The sequence below is a fragment of the Neovison vison genome, chromosome 4, assembly GCF_020171115.1.
Source record: "Neovison vison isolate M4711 chromosome 4, ASM_NN_V1, whole genome shotgun sequence".
NCBI classification, from domain to species: domain Eukaryota; kingdom Metazoa; phylum Chordata; class Mammalia; order Carnivora; family Mustelidae; genus Neogale; species Neogale vison.
In genome coordinates, this window is record NC_058094.1 from 188,477,653 (window position 1) to 188,502,379 (window position 24,727).

The following is a 24,727-nucleotide window of genomic DNA, read 5'->3' on the forward strand; positions in this document are numbered from 1 at the left end:
CTGATTCCAGTATGGTGCTGCGTGCTGTGAGGAGAGGTCTTCGAAGTGTCTTCATGAGACATGACACCCATACAGGAAGCCATTGCAGAAGGGAGCAGCTGGGGTGTGACAAAGGGCTGTGCTAGTGCACAGCACTAGCCTGGGAGGGCCCTGGGGTAGCTCCTGGCACCCTCTTTTTGTATTGCTACGGTGCTCAGCTGTGTGAGCCCCAAGGAGCAGGAATCCTGCCTGCACCTCTTGCCATCAGGAAAGGTGCCCGGAGCAGGGTGCAGAAATCAGGACATCATTTCTAAATGCATTCACCAGCTCCTGTGTCAGAAGGCACACTTCAAAGGGCTCCTCAGGCAGCTGATGATTCTGTAGTACCAGTAGAGCTTTTCTGGAAAAGCCCGATTGTAATGCAGCCTATGTTTTCCCACTGGAGCAATGGGTGCCTATGTTTCCTGCGTAGGAATTCAACATCGAACAGAACAAAATTGTGACAGAATCGTGCCACCAAGGCAAAGAAACCAAAGCCATAAATCTTACCACTATAAGTGATAACGTTCTCCCCCATGTTCTATAAAATGAATATGAATGCGTGGTATCAGTGCATACTAAGGAAAGAACACCAATTTTCCATTACCACATAACAATTCAACTCCACTGTCATAAATTAGATTTTTCTCATGCCGCACTATTGAGTGTGATCAACACAAATTGAACACTTGAATCACAATAGCTTTGCCCCTCCCTGAAATCTGGAGTGCATTTGAGGATGCTTTTACTTTTCCCTTCATAAGTTCCTTTTTCTTAATAAATTCCTTCCAGCAGAAGCGTGCCAAGTTATCCCATTATCCATTCCAACCATCTGGATGTCAAGTTCATGGCATCGCTTGACCAATGAGGTGGGCGTCTGAGGATGACCCCCAGTGAATAGAATCAAAGCCTGTGCAGGAGGCCTCAGATTCACAGATTGGAAAACTTGAGCTGGAGAAATATTTAATAACTAAGACCTACCCATGGATATTTTAATTTCCTCCCATTCTTTGTGCTTTATTTTCCTGTTCTAGTCCCTACATTCTGACTGAAATACTAATATGTCTCATGTTACTCTTTTTGTCGACTTAAAAATACACCGATTTTTATCTTTTTAGAAAAGTGATATGTGTTTATTGTAGAAAATACAGATATGGAGAAAATAGGAAGAGCCACAATTCTACCACCTCGAGCTGACTGCTGTGAATATTTGGGCATATCTGTTGTCAGTTATTTTTGTCTTATGTGTGACCACGCAGTACTGAAACAGGTTTGCTCTTTTTCAATCAATCCTGCTGGAATGTTTCCTCATATTTTAAAAAAACATCATTGCAGTGTCTGTAGGATATAAATGTCACCTAGATGTATTTAACTATTTCCCTGTTACAGGCAATCCGGGTTCTCCACCTGCCCTCTTTTTCATTTCAAATAGCACTGTGGTGAAGTCTCCTGTATATACAGCCTTTGTCCACATGCATTACTATTTTCTTGGGTGTGAAATGTCTCTGCCAGAGGAAGGAGCCTCCTTAGGGCTATTTATAAGTATTGCCAAATTGCTCCCTGGAAAGATCTTCTAATGCGTTTGTTAATATGGCTGTTGAGATGAGAAAGACCTGAATCGCAGTCTTGGTTTTGCAGTTCCAGATCTGCAATCAGCCATGTGACCTTGCACAAGCTAAACCATCCAAGCTCCAGTTCCCCCAAGAGTTAAGTGGGCCAGGAGTAACACATGCCTCAGACCCCTTTGCTGTGTGGACTAGATGCAAAAATCCCCGTACAAGCCGACGGTAGCAAATTGCCTGACGTAGGAGCTAAGAGTTGTACACTTGGCCAGCAAGAGCTGGGACCCTCTCTTTCCCCATTCTCTCACAAACCCTGGGTACAGTTTGGTGTAAAATCATCAACTTGACAAGTGAATAAAAAAAGACATCTTGTAGTTTTAACTTCTGTGACAAAACACATCTCTCTAGCCTTTAAATATGTTTGAAATATTTCAAGCCAAGGGTGGCTTTGACAAACGTTTTTTCCTCCAGTGTTGTTCCTCATGAGTGCCAAGTAATAGAATAAGCTCAACTCTTCCTTCATTTTAAAGGGCAGATCCGCTGCTGGCTGTGTGTGTGCCCTGCGTGGCCTGTCATGGATGCGGAGGGTGGGCAATACGCGTGGTTATTAAATGTGGGCTTCAACACGAAATGTGAGCTCACCGCGTTTTCTCTAGACAGCTCAGTGAATTGGATTTAGCTGTCCCTAGTTCACTTGAAATCGCATAAATAGCTTTTTAAGACAACCAGTAGAAAGAAAGAGAAAAGAAAGAAAACATTCCCCAATAACCCTTGCACCTAAACCAATTAAATTTTGTTTACTGTCCATAGTTCTACAGAGTCGCATTAGATGTACTTTCAAATCAGAGGATGTGTTTCCTCGCGCAGAGACCACCACATTCTCACAGGAGAACCATCATTTCACCGGGCCCACTCGGTGGCACTCCATCCCCATCGCGTTGGTGGGACCCGTGCCCAAGGGAGTAACACTCCATGGGCCAGGGAGGTCCCCAGGGTGTGAAGCCAGAGTGGGATGAGAGGCTATAGCACTAGTTCACCAAAACCTCGCTGGGGATTCAGAATTGAGTGGGACCGTGATGGGTGTAGGTTGGTCTGGAATGGAAATGAAAACAGCGAAGACAGTGGTGTTGAGGAGTGTTTGTCCTCAGACCTTCAGAGGCCATTTTAAGAATAGGCTTTAGTTGGCTGTTCTCAGAAGCCTGGAGGCTCTGCATGAGTTTGAAGACACAGCACTGGGTCTGGTATGTGTTTGCCAGTGAGCATTATTTCAAAGGGTTTCTGTAATGCAAGTGGGAGGAGGTATTTAGAAATACAGTCTTGGGGCACCTGGCTGGCTCAGTCAGTTACGGGTCAGACTCTTGACTTCGGCTCAGGTCACGATCTCAGGGTCCTGAGATCAAGCTCCACACTGGGCTCAGTGTGGAGTCTGCTTGTCCTCTCCCTCTGTCCCTCCACACCCTGTTCTCCATCTCCCCCTCCATCTCTAAAATAAATAAAATCTTAAAAAAAAAAAAGAAATACAATTCTTCATTATTACAGAGAGGAAAGGGATCCGTTTTTCTGTTCTGTATCAGTCATCAGATAATTTTCTGTCTTAAGTATCAGTCATCAGATAATTTCTCACTTGATGACACGAAAGAGGCTCGTTAGGTTTCAGTACAATTGCTTTTTGTCCCTGTTAGTTTCTGTTTCCAAGGCTGTGTTCTTGAGGGTTGGGCTATAATAATTGGGTACACGGTGAGTCTATTGATTCTTTAATATGGTTTCTGCATTTAATTTTTGTTCCGGGCAGGCAGTGCACCACCTTGACACATAGCTAGCTGGCCACTCTCGGTGATCAGATGTGTACACATGTCCCATGTGAGATCAGATGTGTCACACATCCCACAAGAGAAAGTGCTGGCATATTCACATTGGATTATCACATCCTGGGCACTTTTCAAGATCCTCTGTGCTGTTTGTAATCTTGAGTATTATAATTATTTGTTTTTGCTTTCAGCCTTGAATTTGGTTCTATAAGAAGAGGTTTTGCTGAACATGAGTATGGAAAAAAAAAGGGTAGTTTAATGTTCTTAATCTTGAGGGCCCCTTGCATAAATGTGAAGTCCAAACTGGGAGGGAGTGAACTTGCTGGAAGGTGAAGATGAAGAAGGTTCTCTGATTCTAGGGCGTAACAGGAAGAGCCCCAGTCTAAGGGGAATTAGTTTAATTCATTCTTTTGCCACTTTTTAATGGGACTTGGGCCCATCTATACATTTGTAAAATGGCCTTTTTATTTATAAAATATGGACTGTGTTTTGCCTATGTAGCACTCAGTGAAAGTCTGAAGCAGAAGCATTTTGTAAATGATAATAGGACATCCCAATGTAAATTCATTGCCGTGTCCTAGAGGTCAAGGTGCTTGAAAATTTGTTGGTTTACATTGAAGCCCATTTCAGTTCCCCTGATGTCCTGGCCCATCATTTCCATATTTAAACTTAAGCTATGAAGCTCTTGGCTCAGTCTTCTTTATCTTTTAGTCTAATTAGGAGTCTGAATGTTTTGCTTTATTTGGAATTTGTCACCCCACATTCTAAAGAATGAGGTTCAGTATTTCTTAAAAGACTAAGATTCTAAGCTACTGTAAAAATAAATCTTAATTGTATGTCTTCAGAAAGCCCTGGGATTTTTATACTTTCATCATGTTAGTCACTATTTTGGTTATATTGAATTAGAAACTATGTTTCCTATATTAGAGCTATTCACAAAATGACAGCACTTTGAATGGTGACTGCAGCCTAGGAGCTGTGTTTCCAACATGGTAACCTCTAGGCATATTGATTATTTGCATCTAAGTGAATTAAAATAAAATCAAATAAAAAATTTGGTTCCTCACACACCTGGCTCAATAGCCAGGTACAGGTAGTAGAGACTGCTTCGGATAATGGAGATTGTAGAACATTTCCTATCATTATAGGAAGTTTTCTTGGAGAGTCCTGCTCTAGAAGAAAAGGAACCTACTATCACATTGTTCAGACATACCCCATAAGGCTTCATGCAGAACTTTTATGCCATTTTTAGATTTCCAACCTAAAATATCAACCTTTAATGGCCAATCAAGGTTTGACATCCACCCACCCACCCCATCTACAAGTCACATTTAAGGTATGTGATGAAATTTGATATTTTTACATGTTCATTTCTTTCTGTTGGGTTCCTTAGGTCCTGCGTGACAGACATGTGTGAATGTCCAGTCCATAAAAACTGTTACTGTGAGTCATTCCTGGCATATACCCGGGCCTGTCAGAGAGAGGGCATCAGTGTCCACTGGGAGCCTCAGCAGAATTGTGCAGGTGAGAAATTCCTGGCATATCCATCCATCGGAAGTTCACTACAGCTCCCAAAATAGCAATGGAAGAGACTTGCTGATGTGGGCCACATTTCCCCTTGGCCAAAGGGAAATTCCATCAATAGTCCAACTAGATTGCAACTTGATAAAACACAAGGGCTTCCCACTAGGCAGGATAGAATGCACTTAAGAGAAATGCTTTGTGACAAGCACATTTGAACAATTTAAGGATTTCCACTGTTGCAAAATCCTCCCAACCTCAAGCTACCCCAGCTGGATGTACTTAGCACATGGACAGTCACAGCTGTGGCTTAGGTTATGTGTGGAACAAAGACGATTCATGATGATTACAGTCATTTAAGGTCTTCAGGATAAGTGTGATTTTTTTGTTAAACCCTAGAAGAATGTTCTTTTGCCTCTGAGAGATAGATTTTTATATTCCTTGTTATAGCTCTTTGATCTCAGGCAGGTTAATTGGCTTATTTGAGATCTGTAAAATGGACTTCTTTGTTCATTCAAGAAATATTTCTTACCCAGTGGCTAAGTGCTGGGCATTGTGCTGAGCACAGCTGGTAATCTGGTGACTCAAAGAGAAGAAGCTCTTGTCATTGAGGTGCCCACAGCCCCAAAAGAGAACCAGACAAAAATAGTAACTCTACAACAAATACTTGCCAAGTATGTTAACTGTGATGAAGGAAGCAAATAAGGAAGAGCAAAAGAAAGCAAATGGAGAGGGAGTGGGTGACTCCTTAGGTGGTGACAAAGGTAAGTTTCTCTGTGGCTGTGACATTTCAGCTGAGTCTGGAAGGATCGAAGGGAGTCAGGGCAAGCATTTTATGCAGAAAATAACATATTTTATTGCCACAAAGTAGGAACAGGATAGCATGCTTTTGTACTGGAAGGGAGCCGGTGTGGCTCAAGCATGGTTTGCGAGGGGAGGAGGGTGGAGAAGAAGCGGCAGCTGTATCGGGCAGGGCTTTTCAGGTGTCTGGAAGGTGGGTAGCCTTTACTCTAAGAGGAGTGGGAGCCACTGCTGGGCTTTAAGCAAGCCTCTTTTTGCTTTCCAAAGTTCACCCTGTGTCCGTGCTACTGTGGGGGGAATAGATGGGCTGGGGTAAGATTGAAAGCAGGTGACCAGGCAGGTGACTGTTGCCGTAGTGGTGGTGAACGGTGGTGGTTTGGGTTAAGATGGAGGGAGTGTATGGGGAGAGAAGAAGAGAGATTCCCATTATAGCTTGGAATTTTACGATTGTATCTATTACACAGAGTGATAAGCATCCGTGATATATATATGAAACATCTGGAAGAGTGTCCAACTCATAGAAGCAGCTGATGCTATTCAGATTTAAAGATGAGATGACTGAATATTTGTCACTTACCTCAAGGGTTGGCAGACATTTTTCTGAAAAGGGCCAGATTTCACCTGGAATGAAGAGATTGGAGTTTGCCCTCATTCTAGGCTAATCCTAATAACCTTAGCTCTCATATTAGGAAGGATGGCAGTTGATGGCACTGCTAACTCCAGAATGCCTGTATTGGTGGAATACACAAGTGGTCATCTGGTTGGAGAATGGCCTAGAAGAATTGTGTTAAAGCTGTGTTTTCAGTGCACGGCCATCTTGTTTACTTTGACCAGTGGGTCTCAATCTGGCTGGACACTGGAGTCACTAGGGAGTTTAAAAAATAAACCAGAAACCTATGCCTCGGTCCCATGCCCAAATATCCTGCTTTAACTGGCCTTCTGTAGCTTTTAAAACTTCTCAGGTGAGGGGCATCTGGGTGGGGCAGCCGGTTAAGTGTCTGACTCTTGGTTTTGGCTCAGGTGGTGAGGTAACATCAGGGTCCTGGGATTGAGCCCCACCTCAGGCTCTGTGCTTAGTGTGGAGTCTGCTTGAGATTCTCTTCTCCTTCTACTCTCCCTCCCCAATGTGCTCTCTTGTTCAAATTAACAAATAAAATCTTAAAAGTTTCTCAGGTCATTCTGACCTGCAGCCAAAGTTGAAACCACTGAGTTAATTTTTATGCCTATTTGGGTGGCTTTGAGGGGAGAGGATGATAGGTATTTTGGGGTTACTAAAACTTCTCTAAGCTGCCGCTTGACAAAATCACTAGTCTGTGTCCTTGAAAAGCACCAAACCCTTTTACTTCTTTCTGGTTTTTCTTTTGGAATTTGCTCTCCTCTGCAAACCTAAGTCCAGTCTTTGTATCTGAGTTCACTTTCCACAGCAAGAGTACCTCTCTGTTGATGCCACCCTTCTCAAAGGAGTATTGATTGATAACAATAACTTACAGAATGCCAGCAGGCCAGGCCAGAGGACCCAGAAGGGATCCTGCAGGACCAACCAAGATGGTCCTTGGCTTCACACAGGATGGAAAGCAAACATGAGCCAGCCGGAAGTGAGAGCAGAGTTTATTGAAGATATGTATATGGAAGATAGAGACAGAGCATATGGGAGGCTCAGAAAGGAAATGGAAGATGAGTCTAATCTTTGCGTGGAGTCTGGAGTCTTTACTGATGGTTGTGATCTGGTGCACATGTCTTCTCAGGCATGTAGGAACTGGTCAGAACAAGGACAGGGTCCAGGTGTCCATCATGAGTCACTCATTCCCTGGAATCAGGGTGTCTTGGCATCTTCAAGATGTCTAGCGCTCGTGGTCTGGCATACACACATGATGACCTTGCCCTATCATTTCTTAGATACCACCATTTGTGCCGGAAGACTGCAAAGAAATAATTAACTCCTCATCCCTTACAAGGACTTACATTAAGACATGTGCATGGTGGGAGGTGCAGGTCCTAGCAAGAATAGAAACAGAAAAGGGAGCAAAATGTAGATTTTAATGAAGTCTTTCAGTTTCCCTAGCTCAGTAGTAAGGTGTGGTGGAGGCTCCTAAAAAGTAAGACCAAATGGCTTAGCTCTCACCTAATGTATCAGTGTGGGGGTGCATAGTGAAGGTGATGTTTTGAGGGACCTGTCCTTTCAGTGCATCTTGAATAGTCCGGATTCCCTTTCTCTCCTTTGAGTCCTCCTTGCCTCACATCTATCAGAAAATGATTGAGATATATGGAGGCCAGCCCCATCCCTCCACCCTCTGTCATCAGAGCTCTGCAGAACCTTATAAACTTTATTAGCTGTGGGGGTGCCGTGGTAAGGCTTATATTAGATACACAATCTAGGAACACTCTCTTCCTGGCCCGGAGCTCTGTGTAGCCCCATCTGAGGGCACACACTGCATCTGAGGACGGCACATTTCCCCCGGCATCCTGATTTCAGGGACCAAATGTCAGGAGCTAAAATCACTTTTCTAACGGACAAGGAATATGGCTCTTGAAAGGTTCCATTTACCACTTAAAATTAATGGACCCATCTGAGTGAGGCCTGATTGCACCATTGCAGGGGAACCCTTACACACGCACGTGTACACACACACACACACACACACACAATAAAGTTCCACAGATTGGCAGCTGGTACATGAAAATAAATTTGCAGAGACATGCAGCACCTTTCAGTAGATCCAATTCCAATTAATCAGAAATACTAAGAATACTCCTTCCTTGTTTTCAGCTCCCAGATCTTTTTCTTTATTTCTTTTTTTTTTTTTTAACAATTTATTTGTTTATTTGACAGAGAGAGACACAGTGAGAGAGGGAACACAAGCAGGGGGAGAGGGAGAAGCAGGCTTCCCACTGAGCAGGGAGCCCAATGATCCCAGGACTCTGGGATCAAGACCTGAGACTAAGGCAGACACTTAATGACTGAGCCACCGGTCATCCCCTCCCAGATCTTTTGACTTATGACAGCACTTACGGCCACTTAATACAGAGAAGAGAAATCTTCCAGAATAAAAAGCTTGGAAGTTGAACAGATAAGAAGCCAGTCAGGCTAGAAACTCTGAATGAGCAAGTGACATTTGCAAGGCTAGAGTGGGTTTTAGCTCTGTCATGACTACCAGCAGGAAGTGTCCATGTGGCTGAAAGGACAGATGGCACCGAGGTTTAGCACGTGAATTACCGAGTACAATACACTGTGCAAAGGGCCATCACGAAGGTCTATCATAAAAGCTTAATAATGACCCTTTCTATTAATATTTGCCATTTTATAAGCATTTCCTTTGCCCTGAGGACTACACTAGTACTTTTATGATATTTTATCTGGTTAAATCTGCATTATAGTCTATGTGGTAACATTCTATTACCCACATTTTAATGATAAGGACATTGAGGTTTAGAATATTTAAGTGATTGGCTGCAAGTCACAGAGCTAGAAAATGCGTAAGTTGAGAATGAAACTCAGGTCAATTTGCTTTACAGCCTCTGTTGTTTATCATTATGAAAACAGACCGGCAAGAGCATTGCGGGGGGGGGGGGGGGGCTGGGGAACACACATTTGAATATGAATATATATTTATTTGCATATTTTCATAAACATCAATGAATTTGTTCAAACATTTGTCATGTAGAGTTTTCCAATTTCTCTTGATTTGTGTCTTATCACTGATGGTGGTCACTTGGTAATCTCTGAGTTTAACTTTGCTGTGATCTAGGTTGCACATCTCACTTGGCTATCCTTAGCGGATTTTCTGCCACCTCCCTGTAGCTAATGCTAATTGTCACTGCTCTTTCAATGATACATCTTATAAGTGGGAAAGGTGCTAGGATATTCAAAGTGGTGTGTATCTTTCTGTAGCACATCATATAGTCTGCTGGGTTCTATGAGCATTTTCCCGTTTTGTTTTGTTTTGTTTTGTTTCCCTACAAATTCCGGGTGATTCTAGCCCCTTCTGTGTAGCAACTGCTTTCCATATACACAGTGAGCTTTTCCTTGGCCAACTGGATGCCTCCTGTAACAGTTTAGAGGATAAAGTCTGTATGGTCATCTTTAACACCCAGTAGAGGGACATGAGGACAGCTGAGTTCCAGAGGGCGTAGAGCCATGCTTATTGAATTTACAGATAAAGCCAACACCTAGTGCTTTTACAGGCTACCACATAAAGTAACACACGCTGCTGCTTGTATGTGTTACACAGTGGCTGCTTATGTGTCCTCTTGAGAACAAATACATGCCAACCCTAATCACTTCGGTAGTTTGCTAGCTTTTAAAAAAATTAATTTAACCAGATGAATCCTTTTTTAAATGCATATGTGCATATTGGTCACATTTAGGTTTTAAAAATTATCTTTTGCCTATTATATATTAGAAATCATTTTGAATTCACAGAAGGGTCAAACAGGGTCTGAGTCAGAATTCGCTTTCTAGGATCATATAAAAGTTGAGGATCAGTTTGAAGGCAAACATAATTACATCATCCTCCAGCTAAAACCCTCCCAAGATTCCCCTTTGCCAAGACTTAGAGCCCCTGCCTGCTTATCTTCCTTTGTCTCCCCGTCTCTCCCTCCTCAAATTCTGTGCTCCCACCTACCAAACTGGGATCCTCATTCCCTGATTGAGCCAGGCAATTTGTTGTTGCCCACATCCTGCCCTTGCCCTCTCTCTACCTGGGCAACTCTTCCCACCACAGCCTGTCTGACAGTTGCTACTCACCTTTTAAGACCTAAGTGGGCTCTATTCTCTGAGGTCTTCTTAGATGCTGACCTACCCTCAACGTCGGGGTGATGTCTCCCTCTTAATCCTCTACGGTATTTTGTTCCAGTGATCTAATATGGTGCCTCTTGCATTTTATTAAGAATCTGTTTACATGTCACCTTCACCTGTTTGGTTGTATGCCCAGACTCTTGTAACTGGAGATCAAAGGTGATATCTTATTCACATTTGATTCCCTGGCCCAAGAGAATACCTACCACATGGCAGATAGGTGGGAGAGATTTATTAATTTGAACTGAAATGGAAATGGTATTTATTCAATGAGAAAAGATCCCCCCGCTTTTTTCCTAGTAGTTCTCCATTTTCTACATTCTACTTTCTAGCCATAAATCTATGGCTATGTGAAGGAAATAATCAGTGTTCAGGTAATCAAAGGTGAAATGTCATAGCAGAACATCAGTAAGTTTAAGTGCTAGAGCTAGAAGGAATAATTGAGAGGTCAGAGAGAGGAGGAGAACATGAGAGAGATCATGTTTATGAGAGCATGTGGGAAAAGGAGAGAATATGGGTAGAAAGAGGAAATTCTATCAAGTTTTCATGTTATAAGTGATCTTTGCAAGATTTAAAGGGAAGCAAAGTATCTGGCGGGTAAAGCGAGTTCAAAGAGGCTTTCTGGAAGCAGCTGAGTGGAAAATGAACTCAAGTCCAGCCAAATGTAATCCACACTGGGAAATGAGATGATGGATTGAGCATCATTAAGATTAAATCATCATCCAACAGGCACTAACATTTATTAAGCTGTTCCTCTGTGCTTGGCCTTGTGCCAGAACCTTGGGTCATGGTAGACAAGGACTCTGCCCACAGGACCAGGGCCTCAACAGTTCACTTTTTTCAACCATGGGTCCTTGACATTGGTAACTATGACAGGCCATACCCAGAACTTTTATAATCTACAGCCGCTCGGGCCCCGCTGTAGACTCAGAGCAAAAATCTTTGGGGAATGGGGTTAAGGAATAATACCTTTTGAAAGATCCTCAAGGGACTGTGATGAGCATCTCTGATTAAGAACTACAGCTGCACTGGAACTGGGGATTAAAACAAACAAATAACTGTAACATGAAAAGTGCTGTGGGGTGCAGAGAGAGAAAGGATATCTTGGGGGCGATCCAGGAAGCTACTTGGAAGAAGCACCATTTGAATTAAGACTTGGAAAATGATGAGATTGGGACGAGAATCAGAACTAGAAATTAGAGATGGCACTGTAGTTGCTGATAGAAAGAGAGAGAGTGAGAAGACAAGACAATGTAAGGGAAAGAAGAAAGTAGACAAACGCAGGACAGAAGGTGTCCTTAAGGTGTTAGAAACTGGGGAGTTCAGTGTCATAAGATAGAGAGTAAGGCCAAATATTTTGTGGAAAGGTTATGGGAGAATGGGGCTTACCAGTGTATCGGTAGACAGAGTCATTATGAAAAATTTTGGTGGAAACTGCTTCAGTAAAGTGGTAGCTGAGAAAGACAGGTCCTTAATGTTGATTAATTGCAGAGGAATTGGATAGAATGACTGTAAACTCTTTAATGAGATTTAGAGGTAAAAGGAAGAAGGCATTAAGTCTGATACGTTACAGAATCTTTTTTTTATCAAAGGTTAGCATTGCTCTGAAGATGTTTGTAATATTTAGAAGATGGAGCCAACAGAGAAGAGGATAAATATGCAATGAAAAGGACAAACAACTAAAAGAGCAGGTTCATGGAGGAGAGGGGTCAGGACCCAGGAGTGGCAAGTCAAGGATGGGTGTAGAGGCAGTGGAGCGGCGATAGGGAAACGATGTAAGGGTGTTTGTGTCGGTGACCTGAACCCCTCAGTAAGGAAGGATGGGGGCTCTGAGTCTGCGAAGGAGCTCCGGTAGGGTTTTAGGGGGCGGATGGTGGGAAACAACAGGAGCGCTCATAGTGCTCTTCCTTCCACTTTAGAAATAGTTGCTTTCTCATTTGCTAAAAAGGCCTGAGTCTCTGCAGTGACTGAAGCATGATGTGAGGCTTGTGTATAGGATAAGTTCTCAGTTCTGACTGCATATGAAAATTACCTGGGCTAGGTTTTTTTGGGGGGAGGGATGTCAGGCATCAGGAAGCTCCCTGATCATTCTAATTTTCAGTGGAAAACCTAACAACACGGGGAAATAGTCATTGTGGGTGAATATGCTATTCAGCTAGGATGTTTCCAAATTGTTAGACATAAATAATATATAGGATATTCCGTTAGCCACTGAAAGGGGAAAAAATTTTTGAAGGGATCTGTCAAAAGCCAAAAGATTGTCAGAAAAGCAAAGCAAGATTTAAAGGAAGAGTTATGTTGCTCTGCCCACTCACTCATCCATACAGCACTCGGTAGGCCTCTGACTACCTGCTGCATGTTAAACAGCACACTGTTGCTGAAAATAAAGAAACAAGATAGCCTTTCCCTCTAGTGGCCTAGATTTAATGGGAGAGAGAGAGAGAAGACAAAGAAACCTGTGAGTACAGCTGCACATTGTAAAGGCAGGAATGGAGGTAGGCAGCAGGTTCTCTGAGCAGAGAGCGAAGGAAGAGCTCATCCAGATAAGAGAGGTGGGATGTGTCTAGAACCGCGGAAGAGGGGCTGGATGGTAGTTAACACTCACCAAGTTAGATAATGGCACTAGATCAAGGCAGAGGGTCAGTCTCAGGCTTGGCTTGCCTAGAGGAGGTTCCTAGTAGCCTAAGGAATAAAATTAAATCGTGAAAAGCTGAAACAATAAAGTTACATGGCAGTGGTAATGTTAGGGAGTGTAGCATTAACAAGTAGCAGTAATTTTTTACTTATCTACTATATCACTTGGGATCCAGTCAGAAAACAAAGGGCACACTCACATTTACTAGTTGGGGTAATTTTAATAGATGGGCTTCTTGAAAAGGGATAAATAGGGTGTAGGAGAATAACAAAGAAAAGCCCAGTGCCCTGGAAATGAATTGTTTTTACTCACAATATTTCAACACTGAATGTGTGTGGGTTTTTCTCATACCAACGAATTCTCCAAAGTTCCAGAGACCAACTGGGCACCCTACAATTTAATTGAATTCTGACACTAACTACACAGAGCTGGTATCAGACTCTGTCGGCTTAAGGGCTCAGTGTCACAAGACTGCCCTCACTTTGGATGCCAGTTCCAAGTGTTAGGTCTCTCGGTTACCCTCACTTCTGTCTGCTTTGGCTGCAAAGTAGGGGGAGAGAGGTGTTCTTAAAATCCCCCTTCCTTTTCAGACTTAACAGCTAAAATGTCTCACAAAACTCTGGAAAACACTATTTTCTAACTGGTTTGTTATAAAGGATACAAATGAACAGACAAAGAGGTACATATAGCAAGGCGCAAAAGGGTCCGGACGAAGGAGTTATGGTCCCAGTGGAGGAAGGACACCACCTTCCCAGTATCTTGATATGTTCCTGAGCTCTGGAGGTTTCTGAACCTTGTTATTAGTCATTTAAGAGTTTTTATGGAGGTTTCCTTATGCAGGCATGGTCAATGAAATCATTGGCCACTGATGATAAACTCAGTAGCCACGCCGTCTCCCCTTCTTGGAGTTTGGGTGGTGGGGCTGAAAGTTGCAACCTTCTAATCAGACCTTGTTTTTTTTTTTTGGTAACCAGGCCCCATCCTGAAGCTATGTAGGGACCCCTAGCCACCCGCCATGCCTTTGGCATACAGAATACATTTATTACTCTGGAGATTCCATGGACTTTAGGAGCTGTGTGCCAGGAAGTAGGGACAAAGACTATTTATTTTTTTATTCTATCATTCCCTGATAACAGAGAGGTTGTGATCATTCCCGGGCCTAAAGAGGCAAGGGAGGGGTTGGCCATCAGAACTTGGGACAGAGAGAGCTCTTACTAGCCTATTGTAAGTTAGACATGGTCAAACATGAATGTTCCATGGTAACTCTAAATCTCTAATTTGAAAGATTGAGCTTAAGGTGCACTTGCTTGAAAGCCAGGTCAACTTTTCAGTTTTAGAATTATGTGATTCTTTATGAGGTATTATTTTGCAAACTACATATGCTGTAGTAGAGGGGTTTCAACAGATCGTCTTGCCTTGCTATTCATTTTGTTTGGAGCAATGTCAGAGGAAGGTTAGATTGTTGCTGGTGTTCTTGAAAAGCCCCTCTTCTACCTTCCTCTTCATGAGAATGGGGGGCGGGGGCTTCTTTGACTGTCCCTGAAAATAACCCAGATAGGAAAGTTTGTATGTCATAAAACTTCCAGAATGTTTGCAGCATTTTTTCCTGACAAATCTATTCATGAATTTTCCGGAACTCTCAGAGTATTGTCAGAATCATTTTAGCTCTAAGTAAACAAAGATAGCAAATGGTTGGTGATTTGGCTAGATCATCATTTTTATATTCTCTGGCCAGCCAGCCACGTACTTCTCTCTCCCCAGGTATACATCTCATTTTTCCTTACTTGGTTTTTATCCCACTCTTGTTCTAATTTGCCTCAAATTGATTACTATGATTAAAATATGTCACGTATCGTTGGCAGGGTTTTTTTTCCCTGTATGTATAATTCTGTGTATTTGAATATTGATGTGGTTGCATAAAATATTCCTATTCATCACAACTTGATAGCTTTCAGCACTATTTGGAGTTGATTTTTCAGACTGCTCTTAATAACCAAATAACCTCATAGACTTCCTGGGAGCTTTACTAATATACAGTTTGTCTTCTCTGGGAATAAAAAGCTTTCCATTTTATTTTATTTTGAGGTTCACTAGCCCAACAGGTGGACCTTAGATACTGTTTTTTTTCAGGTGCCAGTGATACCCAGAGTGTTTGAGGAAGGTCGGAGGTTGGTTATTCCTTTGTTAAAATGCAAAAGTGCATCTGTGCTGTGGAAGGGCCGGAGCAGTGGTTGACACGAGGCTGCAGAATGGCATGGGGCTGGGGTTGAACTGAACTGGCTGTTTCTCCACGTCTCACCCGTGTCTGCCTTTTTTTTTTTTTCCAGCCACCCAATGTAAGCACGGGGCTGTGTACGATACCTGTGGTCCAGGATGTGCCAAGACCTGTGACAACTGGAATGAGATCGGTCCATGCAATAAGCCATGCATTGCAGGCTGCCACTGTCCAGCAAACTTGGTCCTCCACAAGGGAAGGTGCATCAAGCCAGTCCTCTGTCCTCAGCGGTGACCTTTGTTCTGCTCTTAAGACTTTGGAACCTGGTGTCCTTGACACTGAAGTGGAAGAGCCAATGAAGGACTGCAGTATTTGTGTGCGGATTCTTCACATACACACACAGAGAGTATATATGTGTACATATATAGATATATAGATATATTCAGAAACATTTCATCATTTATATAAACTATAGGTGGATTATTATATGTATATTTTTTGCTATAAGACATGTATTATTTCTAGGATCCTAACCTGTAAGCCATAGGAATCATTGTATAAATAAACCAGGTGTTGGTAATTTAATAAGGCAGCATGCAGACATATTGGATGGCTTTAACATCACATACATTTGTCATTTTTAAGAAGTTTTCTAAGAAACCCAAATTGCCTGCCTGCATTAATTTTAGCTTTGAATCAAGACTTGCAGTTTAGTGGAAAATGTGTTTCTCTGGAGAAGGGCAAAGTTATCCAGGGGCATTTCATGCTTCCAAGAAGAGGAATGTATGCCTGAGAGAGATGGCTGGTGATTGGTGACAGGCCCTAATGGTGCATGGAAAGCAAGGGATAGGTTGTTAGACTTTCTTGGGTCATGGTCCAATATTATTTCCAAAACCGATTGGCTTGTTGCCAAGAAATATATATTTGTCAGTCGAGCATAGCCAAAGAATTGAATGGTTTCTTGCCATCTTTGCATACTCTTTGAGTCACCTAATTATAAATGTGTGGATGATGGATGTCCATTTATATGTCACAGTGAGATTAAAGAATGTTTGGGTGATATGTTAGTTTTATTGAGCATGAGCAGATATTTGGAGAAACTTTTGCACAACATATGAGAAAGTAACCATTTCTTTGAATCTTAGAGCAATTGAGGATGGGCAAATATAATAAGTTGATGTAAGCCATCTACCTTGTGTGACTATTCCATGTGTAAAATGAAAATCACTAATTAATTCCAGGGGATCCTAGTCCAGTGCTATTTGGAGACTGTTAGTATGTCATAATTATTATGCAGAAAGCCTTTACTGACCAGTTGATTTAACATCAGGCCAAACAAAGACTGGTCTCTGTACTTGCTCTAATTTACTGGTAGTTTACTACTGGTCATCATGTGAGCTTCCTGAATTTTGTTTTCAGTTAATAAATGAAAATGTCAACAAAACAAAACTTACTGATGTCTAAAAATACTATGTTCTACAGTGTAGTCAATAAAGGGCTTAATATTTAAAACAATGTATTTTGTCTTCCAAGATGTGCTGTGTTATACTTCATAAGTAAACCATATCAACTTTGGGCTCATCAATTTTATAACGGCTTTATTTAGACATATTTTATGTAACAAATTAACAATACTTAATTTTTGTAGAGTACTATTAATAGAGAAGAGCAAATCCCCAAATTTTTGACAATCCGTATGTTGCCATTGCCTGTCATGCATTCGTGACAGCTCGAGTATTAATTTGGATTCTTTGCTGGGACATCTCCAGCTGTTTGAGTAAACTGAATAAAGCACAGAGTGTAATACTGACTGGCTGGGACACCAGAAAACGTGGTTGTTGTTGTTTTCCATGGGTCCTAAATATCTTAATATCTGGAACCCAAGGTAGCCTGGTCATTGCTTTAGTGCTACATTTGGAAAGAGAGCTTTTTAGGGGACTTAGGTTCCAAATATAGTTGTGACCTTCTCCACACTGTTTAAGCATTTGGAGCCACACTTTTGCTCATCTGTAACACAAAGAGGCTGGGTAGCATATGAGCAAGGTTAAGAATCAAGAAAACTAGACACCCTGCCGCTGACGGGATTACTTGCACAGAGATCTGAGACCATCGGAGTTCGCACAACTCTTACATTTATAATCTCATGTATTTCCCCCCGTACTGAAAGGAAGGATAGGGCAGATCAGTGGACCTCTTCTGATTGGTTCCTTTTTAGATCATCTTTAATTCTTTTAGATTATCTTTAAATTCCTTTCCATTTCACACTGAGTTTTCGCTTTATGAAAGAGGGACCACAGAAGGGAAAATTGTGGATGGTTATTTACTACTCATGATTCATCCAAGGAGTGAGTGACGATTAATAGCCCCTATTCCAGCATGATCCAGTCTGACCATGGTGAAGGAGATGAAGACTCTTCCTCATGGACCAACTCTGGCAATTTGGGTGGCTTGATTACAAGTTTGTGTGATGTATTTTTATTCACGGCTAGTTTAAGTATTGTAAATTTTTTCATTCCTAATTCTAGAAAAAAGAGAAGGCAGAAAGGGCAGAGGGTTATTCGTGCCTACTAATCCCAGCAGGCAGCTCTGAGATGGGGGAGCATGGTGAAATGAGCCGAATGGTCCGTTTGCCATGTTCTGGTTTTGGCCGTGGCTATAGATGAGCAAGGATTTTATCGAATGATTGACCAGAATGGAGGTTAACCAAAGGCTTCAATGGTAGTGGCCTCATCTTATTTATACATTTTCAATGGGATCTCAAGACCAAACTCTTGCAGGGTTAGAGAACTGGAAATGAATATTTATATATATATATCCCAGGCTAGTAATTCATGTTGGCGACACAGTATATATAAAATTAAAAGATGGGCTAATATCACGCTATTTATATGTATAAAATCCTTATTTTAACTATGCTATTAGCTATGAATATTGAATTTGATGAGGGACAAATGCCCTTGAGGAAGAACAAGCACAATTATGATTCCAATTGCATGTAGCTTGTGCTCAGTAAGAGGAAGTCCTTTCCTGTCTCCCTGTGAAAATAGGAATTTTAAAGATTTTGAACAAAAAGTTTTGAACTTGGAATAAAAATGAATATTGGATGTTGACAACAGCAATTATTGGTGAAAAATTATTGGTGAAAAATTGAGAATCATCAACTCTTCAGGTGGAAGGTCTCCTCTAACTTGTTGAGTATTGCCTGAGTATCTGACCACCAGCTTGTAAAGGCCATCTCCTGATGAGATGAGAAGAGCCCAGTGGTTGACTCCTCCCCAGCTTTTGTTGACCGGATAACTAACCTATTTTGACTGGAAAACTTTTTCTTATTATGAAATGTTTCAGACATATAAAAAGGCATAGAGAATAATGTAAACACCCATGAATACATTACCCTAATTAAGAAAAATAACCTGGTAGGTAGTCAATAAATTTTTCTTACATAAATAAAATCAAGCCAAGCCTCATGGTTCCAACAGCTCTGTGTGGCACTCTTCCTTGTTGAGTTTCTGTTCCTTTGCTGCTCTTTGTCACTCACATTAATAGGGATCTGACAAATACTAAAGATGTGAGCTGGAAAGCTCCTGGTGTGGGAGAAGGAAAATGCCTTAGGGGACAGGTGCCAAGATATTTTAATTAGCTATCTCCTCCAAACATAACCCTCAGAAGCAAGCAAAAATGGTTTCCAATTCTAAATCCTGAAGTAAAAATCTTTTCAGAAACCAGGATTTTAATTCTGAAAATGGAGAGTGTTCAAGTGGCTAAGAATGAACAAAGAAGGAAGCGAAGCGAAACCAATTCTGCTGATTATGTTGACCTTGAATTAAGAACCCAGACGTTTAGCCTTTAAGGGGGCCCTTCGGGCTTTAAAGCCATGTTGCTATATCGGGCTTCATTAAACCGATTGAACAGCACACTCCTGCATGAGATCCCTTTTTACCGCGGTTCCCTTTCAGATTAATTTTGAGCCAGCCAGCTTTGAAAAGATGAATGGCGGGGAGAAGCATGGGAAATCCACACAACCATGAGCCTTAGAGGCGAATTCAGAGTGAGCCTGGCCAAGCAAAGCAGGAAACGTGTTCCTGGTAGAGGGAGAACAAGGCACCAAGGCTGCACCGGAAATGATGTGGTATAAAGATGTGAATGGAAGCCCTCTTACGAGTGCCAAGAAGCCTGAGTTTTACTCTTCGGCGCAGTACTTCCCAAAGTACTTTATGTCATAGTGCATTCAGAAAACAACATTTGTCTGGGATGGGGTAAAAATATAGGGCTGTTTGCCACTAGCACTTCTGTGATTAGAGCTTTGTCTCAGTGAGTGGAGGGAGGTGGGATTTTTCAGGGAAAAGGGCAGGCGGGAGGTGCGTGAGATAATCCAGGTGAGAGGCGATTAGCCCCCAAAACCAGAATAAAAAGAGCTTGAAGGGCGGATAGACAAGTTTGTGGCTTGCGTGATGGGTGGTGAAAATGAGTGCCAGGCTGTCACATAAGGAACATGGGGGAGGAGGCAGATTTACAGAAATTTCTCTTGCAAATCCAGATGTTTTCTTTAGGTTGTGTTTGGTTCAGTTCCCTAGACATTCTGAGCATTCAGATGAAGATACGGGCCTTAATACTGTGACAATCACAGTTTAGGTCTTGTGACTTGTGGTAAACCAGAGAAGCACACAGCTGGCCATGGAGCCCCAGAAAGCCCAATTTGGGGTTTTGTGTTTGGGAGTACATCAGTGAAAGTTTGCTAGAGAAAGTGACTCCTCAGCTGAGCCTTGCTAATCTAGAGAGGTTCTATTTATTCCTTGCTAGGCCCAACAGGCTCTATGCAAAGAGGGATGTGTGTGTGTGTGTGTGTGTGTGTGTGTGTGTGTGGTGTGTGTGTGTGTGTGTGTGTGTGTGCGTACGCACGCGTGCAGGGATAGTGCAGTTTACGGCACTTACCCTGCATGGATAAGGAGAAAAATAAGCAGGTAGCCTGGGCATGCAGAGAACAACATGTGTTTTGGTACTTTGGGGGTAAAACAAATCCAGAGCTTTCCTGAGTTGCAGCAATGTGGCTCACACCCTCCGAGAGGTTTTACAAACTCCCCTTGATTTCTAATGGGAGGAGCTCAAGCCGAATTTGAGGACATTCAGGCATTTTGTTCTAAGCCCTTTTTTGCTTCCTGCGCCTGGGTCTGTTCAAGCATCTTTGATGTGTCTTCCGAGCATCCAGAGAGGGAAGGAAGTGAGAAGAGGAGGCTTCTAGCAAGACTGTTCTGTGTGACCTTCAGTGTTGACCTGTATGGCAAGGAGACATCTTTCGGACTCATTAGGTACTGGTTGCTTTTATAGGGCTATCCAAGGCAGACACTCTTAACCACTGCTTTTACTGAGTTGGCTGTGGCCTGATGGCAGGAGTAGGGGAGGCTCAGGGTCCAAACACTGGAAACCAGTGTCAGCAGCTCTGGTCACACCAACAGGTAAAATATCTGGAAAATGTAACTTACTCAGAGTTCCGGTTGGAACAATCTTGTCATGTTTTAGCCACATTATGTCATAATCCAGTTTATGCTTTAAAAGCTGACATAAACTTCTCTGCTTCCTCCAACTGGAATTTGGCTTTCTAAGTAATTCCTCTGAGGGGTTCTTTCAGCAGCGAAATTTTGGGCTTTAGGAAATGTTTGTGGTGATGAAAAAGTTTCACTTTGGCTCCAAAAGTGTAAATACCATTTGTTATATTGCCATTTTCACCATGTTCCGACATATAATTTAAAGAATTGGATCCTGAACAGCTCCTTCTGGCTCGGGTACTGAAGCAGGCATGAAGGGGCGAGGAAGGCAGCAGGAAGCCCGGCCAGATCGCTCCCTGCGCTGAGCTGGCTGCTCTGGGAGCCCGCGATGTGAGGTGTTTCTGCTGGATCACCTGCAGGCTTCTAGAAGGAGGAGATTTGAAGGATCCTCTCTATGAATTTCCACTGCCCTCCTGAAAAAAGCCAGATCAGAGGTACCCTGTCTTAAGGAACTCTCTTGTTCACTTAGTTTGTTCTCAGAACTAACTGGCTATGATAAGAAATTGAAGTGGGAAGAAAGTGAAGCCGAAAAGAGGTTTATCCACAGCATCTGCCATGCCTATCCACCCCACCCCCCCAAAAAAAACCTCAGGGAGGACATAGGACGGGCTGCTTGATCATGCTGAAAACCATTCTCCACTCTGTTTCATGTGATGACATTTGGGGAGTGTCTGTCTTCACAGAGCAGCTCAGCCTGAGCAATTTCATGTCCATGACGGATCCACACGGCTATGTTAATTCTGTGATTCTCTGAGATGCACTGGGAAGGATCCTTCCAAGGATCTCTTAATTTACTAGGCCACCCCATTCAAAGGCGCTGACAGGTGAATTTAGTTTTGATTTTCTGTTGAGATCCCCCATAATTCACGGCATGATTGTCTTGTCCTTCTTTGCTTTGCCATTAGCTCGGGCCACAGACTGGTTGCATTGTTTTGGTTAAAGGAGATAAAGATGGTGGCCAGAGGAGGATCCCAGAGGAACTGGAATGTCCAGCTTGGCTGGGCGGTGTTTGCTATGCCCAACCATGCCTGAGGATCAGAGTGGACCCATCAGCTTCACCCTTTTGCTTGGGAATAGAGAGGGCAGCAAGGGAAGGAAGGCTTTTTCCATATTAATTCTCTCTGGATTTGCTATTTATTTCCTTTACTCTGAGGGGGAAAATATCAAGGAGCAGTATGGCATACACATTTTAATTTTTTTCCTTAAAATAACATGGGTAAAATAAAAATTGTCAAATTTGAGGAGTTTTATATTTCACTGGCTTCAAGTTCTACCCAATAGAATGTATTGAATGTTAAAATTTTCATATTTACTGATTTCAAGTGCATACATTCTGAATGCAATTTCCAAATCAAAACTTGTTTTCCTTAAAATTGGTTCCATGATATATTGTTCATAGAACTCACTCATTTGGACTATCTGTTTGGTGATAGTCAATGTATGGAAATATCTGTCTAAATAATGTATACACATTTTATTTTTCTCACATAACAACATTTATTATCTTTTCATTGGTAGTGCATGTGACTTCCATTTGTTTCTTCTCCTTCAAGCATAAGAGGACAATCCTTTCTACTGTGGAGGAAGAGCCCTGGGAGGAGACAGGGCAAGGCTGTGAGTCAAACAGCAAACATGTAACAGAGACAGCCCTGTGTACCTTTCTGCAGCCCCACGGAAGTGCGAGAGTCAGGCAAATGCAGCTTAATCTGTGTTGCCTTCAGACAAATGGAAGGAAGTGAACTACAGTCTTGAGCTTTCTATCCTATGAACTTCATGGCCTGATACACATTGTCTTCAGGCACGAGCCTTTTATGACACAGGGGAATAGAGTCCCCACGTCTAAAAACCTCCACTGAACTCCTTCAAAGCTGTGATCTGTCATCCAGATGTCTAGGCAGCGGGGGGCAGGAGCAAACTTCCCGATGACTGGTCTCCATCTGGTCCGAGCCAGCGGGATGTCAGGGATTATGTGGGCCTGGTCCCACTGAGTGCTTGAACCGTGGATGTGAGCAGGTGCCCCAGGTAAGCCATCACAGGTCATGGGCACCAGTGTGTACAGGCCTGGGGAAGGGTCCTGCCAGATGTCCACGGAGCCTGTAGGACTGGTTGGCCTTGCTGTTTCTGTTCATGCTTCTTCCCTAGGAGGAGAGGGAAGGTTTTCTCTCACAGACCATGGATCTCAGCATTTCCAGCTAAAGATCCCAGCAGTTGGAGTAGAGAGTGCTGGGCTAATGGCAATGCTTCCTTGAAGAGAAAACGATCGCAGTGTAGCTTCTGGACACCTTCTACCAGGAGTTCAAACCAGCTGTCCTGTCAGCTGTTGATCTTTGACCCTTCCCTTCTACGGCTGTTCCTTCCTCTCACCTTCCAGTTCTGGCCCTTATTTTTACTTCTTTCTTCCTCTCCCTAAATGGAGTTTTCCCAGGCTTCTCTCTCCATCTCCCTGTCCCTGTTCAAACTGGCCTGCCCTCCTGGCAACCTATTATGTTCTAGTTCTTTCCTGGCACTCTTTTTAAAAATGTAGCTGACTGAGGCCTATGCATTATCAGTTTTAGGTATCATATTTATATTGTCATATTCTTATCTTGAGTCTTCTGGCATTTAACATCTTTAAGCAGTCGCCTGTTTCTAATGTGGGTATTTAAGGCACTGTGCCAGATCAGAATGGAAGAACTTTAGAGGGCAGGAGGACTTTCTGTGGCCCCAAGCAGTGTAGAGGCAATGTGGACCCTACCTCCACAGAGTACTGGCTCTCTTTGCCACATGCTCTGTGAACCATTTTTTGAAACTTCTTCTGGTTGTAAAACATTCTTTCCATTTTTGTTTTGTTTTGCTTTGTTTGTAGAATATCTACAGTTTCTGATGTCAAACATTCACTGAAGAAAGAATTATTTCATTTTCTCCATTTTTGTGTCCTGACCCACATCCCTCTTCCAACGAACGGTGGCCTCAACTATTTCCCTATAGCTGTATGAGTGAATTTTGCAAAACTTTTCCTTCTAAGGGTCCTGGATGAAATTCCAGGGGTATGACATCAAAGCACAACTCAGTAAAATCGACTTTGTGGCATGTCTTAAAGATAATGTCATCCAATCAATCCAAGGATAATATACAAAATTTATTTGCCATCCCTAGGCTTCTCTCTCAAGGAAGCTCCAAGTGAATTTGAGTTGTTGTTTGTGTGCTGTAGTGGAGACTGTGAAGTGTTTCCCTGACCGTTGGAAAGAGAGCCATGAGCTAGTGGCAAGAGTTTCATGAGAGGGGGACCAGTTTGATCTGCCCCCCCCCCCGACCTCAGTGATGGGTTGGACTCCACCATTACCCAAGATCACCCTTTAATCATCAATAAAGACATTCTAAAACACACACACACACACACACAATGGAAGAAATTCACTACTCCTTTAGGAGTCTTTTGGAGAGAATTTTATGATCCATTCGACCTTTTGAGATACAGAAATTCCTGAACATAAAAACGTAGCAAGGCAGCTCAAGCTGCTTGTCAAATTGCAAAGTGGAAACTTCAGCTTACTACAAATTGGTCTAATTAAGCTTTATTAAAACCGGTACCCTGGGTTGAATTTTTATCCCTTGCACAAAGGATGACATTGCAGATTTCCACATACTACGCAGGCGAGTCTGATGCTTTTACGGGTGAAGTTTCCAAATGAGGGTGGCAACTCTGCCAGGGACAGCATCCCCGAAGCCCAGGGGAATGTATAAACTGCTCAGTAATTGCAGTCTTCATTCGGGCAAATTAAATGAAGTGAAAACAAAAGCCAGGTCCTGTCTTTGCAGCGTCTGTGTGAGCAGGCTCGGGCTGGGGGCT

At 42.6% G+C, this 24,727-nt stretch overlaps 1 protein-coding gene across 2 annotated transcripts in view; it reads left to right on the forward strand.

Moving 5' to 3' along the window:
* Window positions 1-16,870, forward strand: part of BMPER (BMP binding endothelial regulator) — a 244,712-nt gene extending 227,842 nt beyond the window's left edge. For both annotated transcript variants that reach the window (XM_044246349.1, XM_044246350.1), the window contains exons 14-15: window positions 4,782-4,912; window positions 15,468-16,870. In XM_044246349.1, the coding sequence (XP_044102284.1) occupies window positions 4,782-4,912; window positions 15,468-15,649 (313 nt within the window). In that variant the 3' untranslated portion in view covers window positions 15,650-16,870. The remainder of the gene's footprint in view (window positions 1-4,781; window positions 4,913-15,467) is intronic.
* The last annotated feature ends 7,857 nt before the right edge of the window (window positions 16,871-24,727 follow it).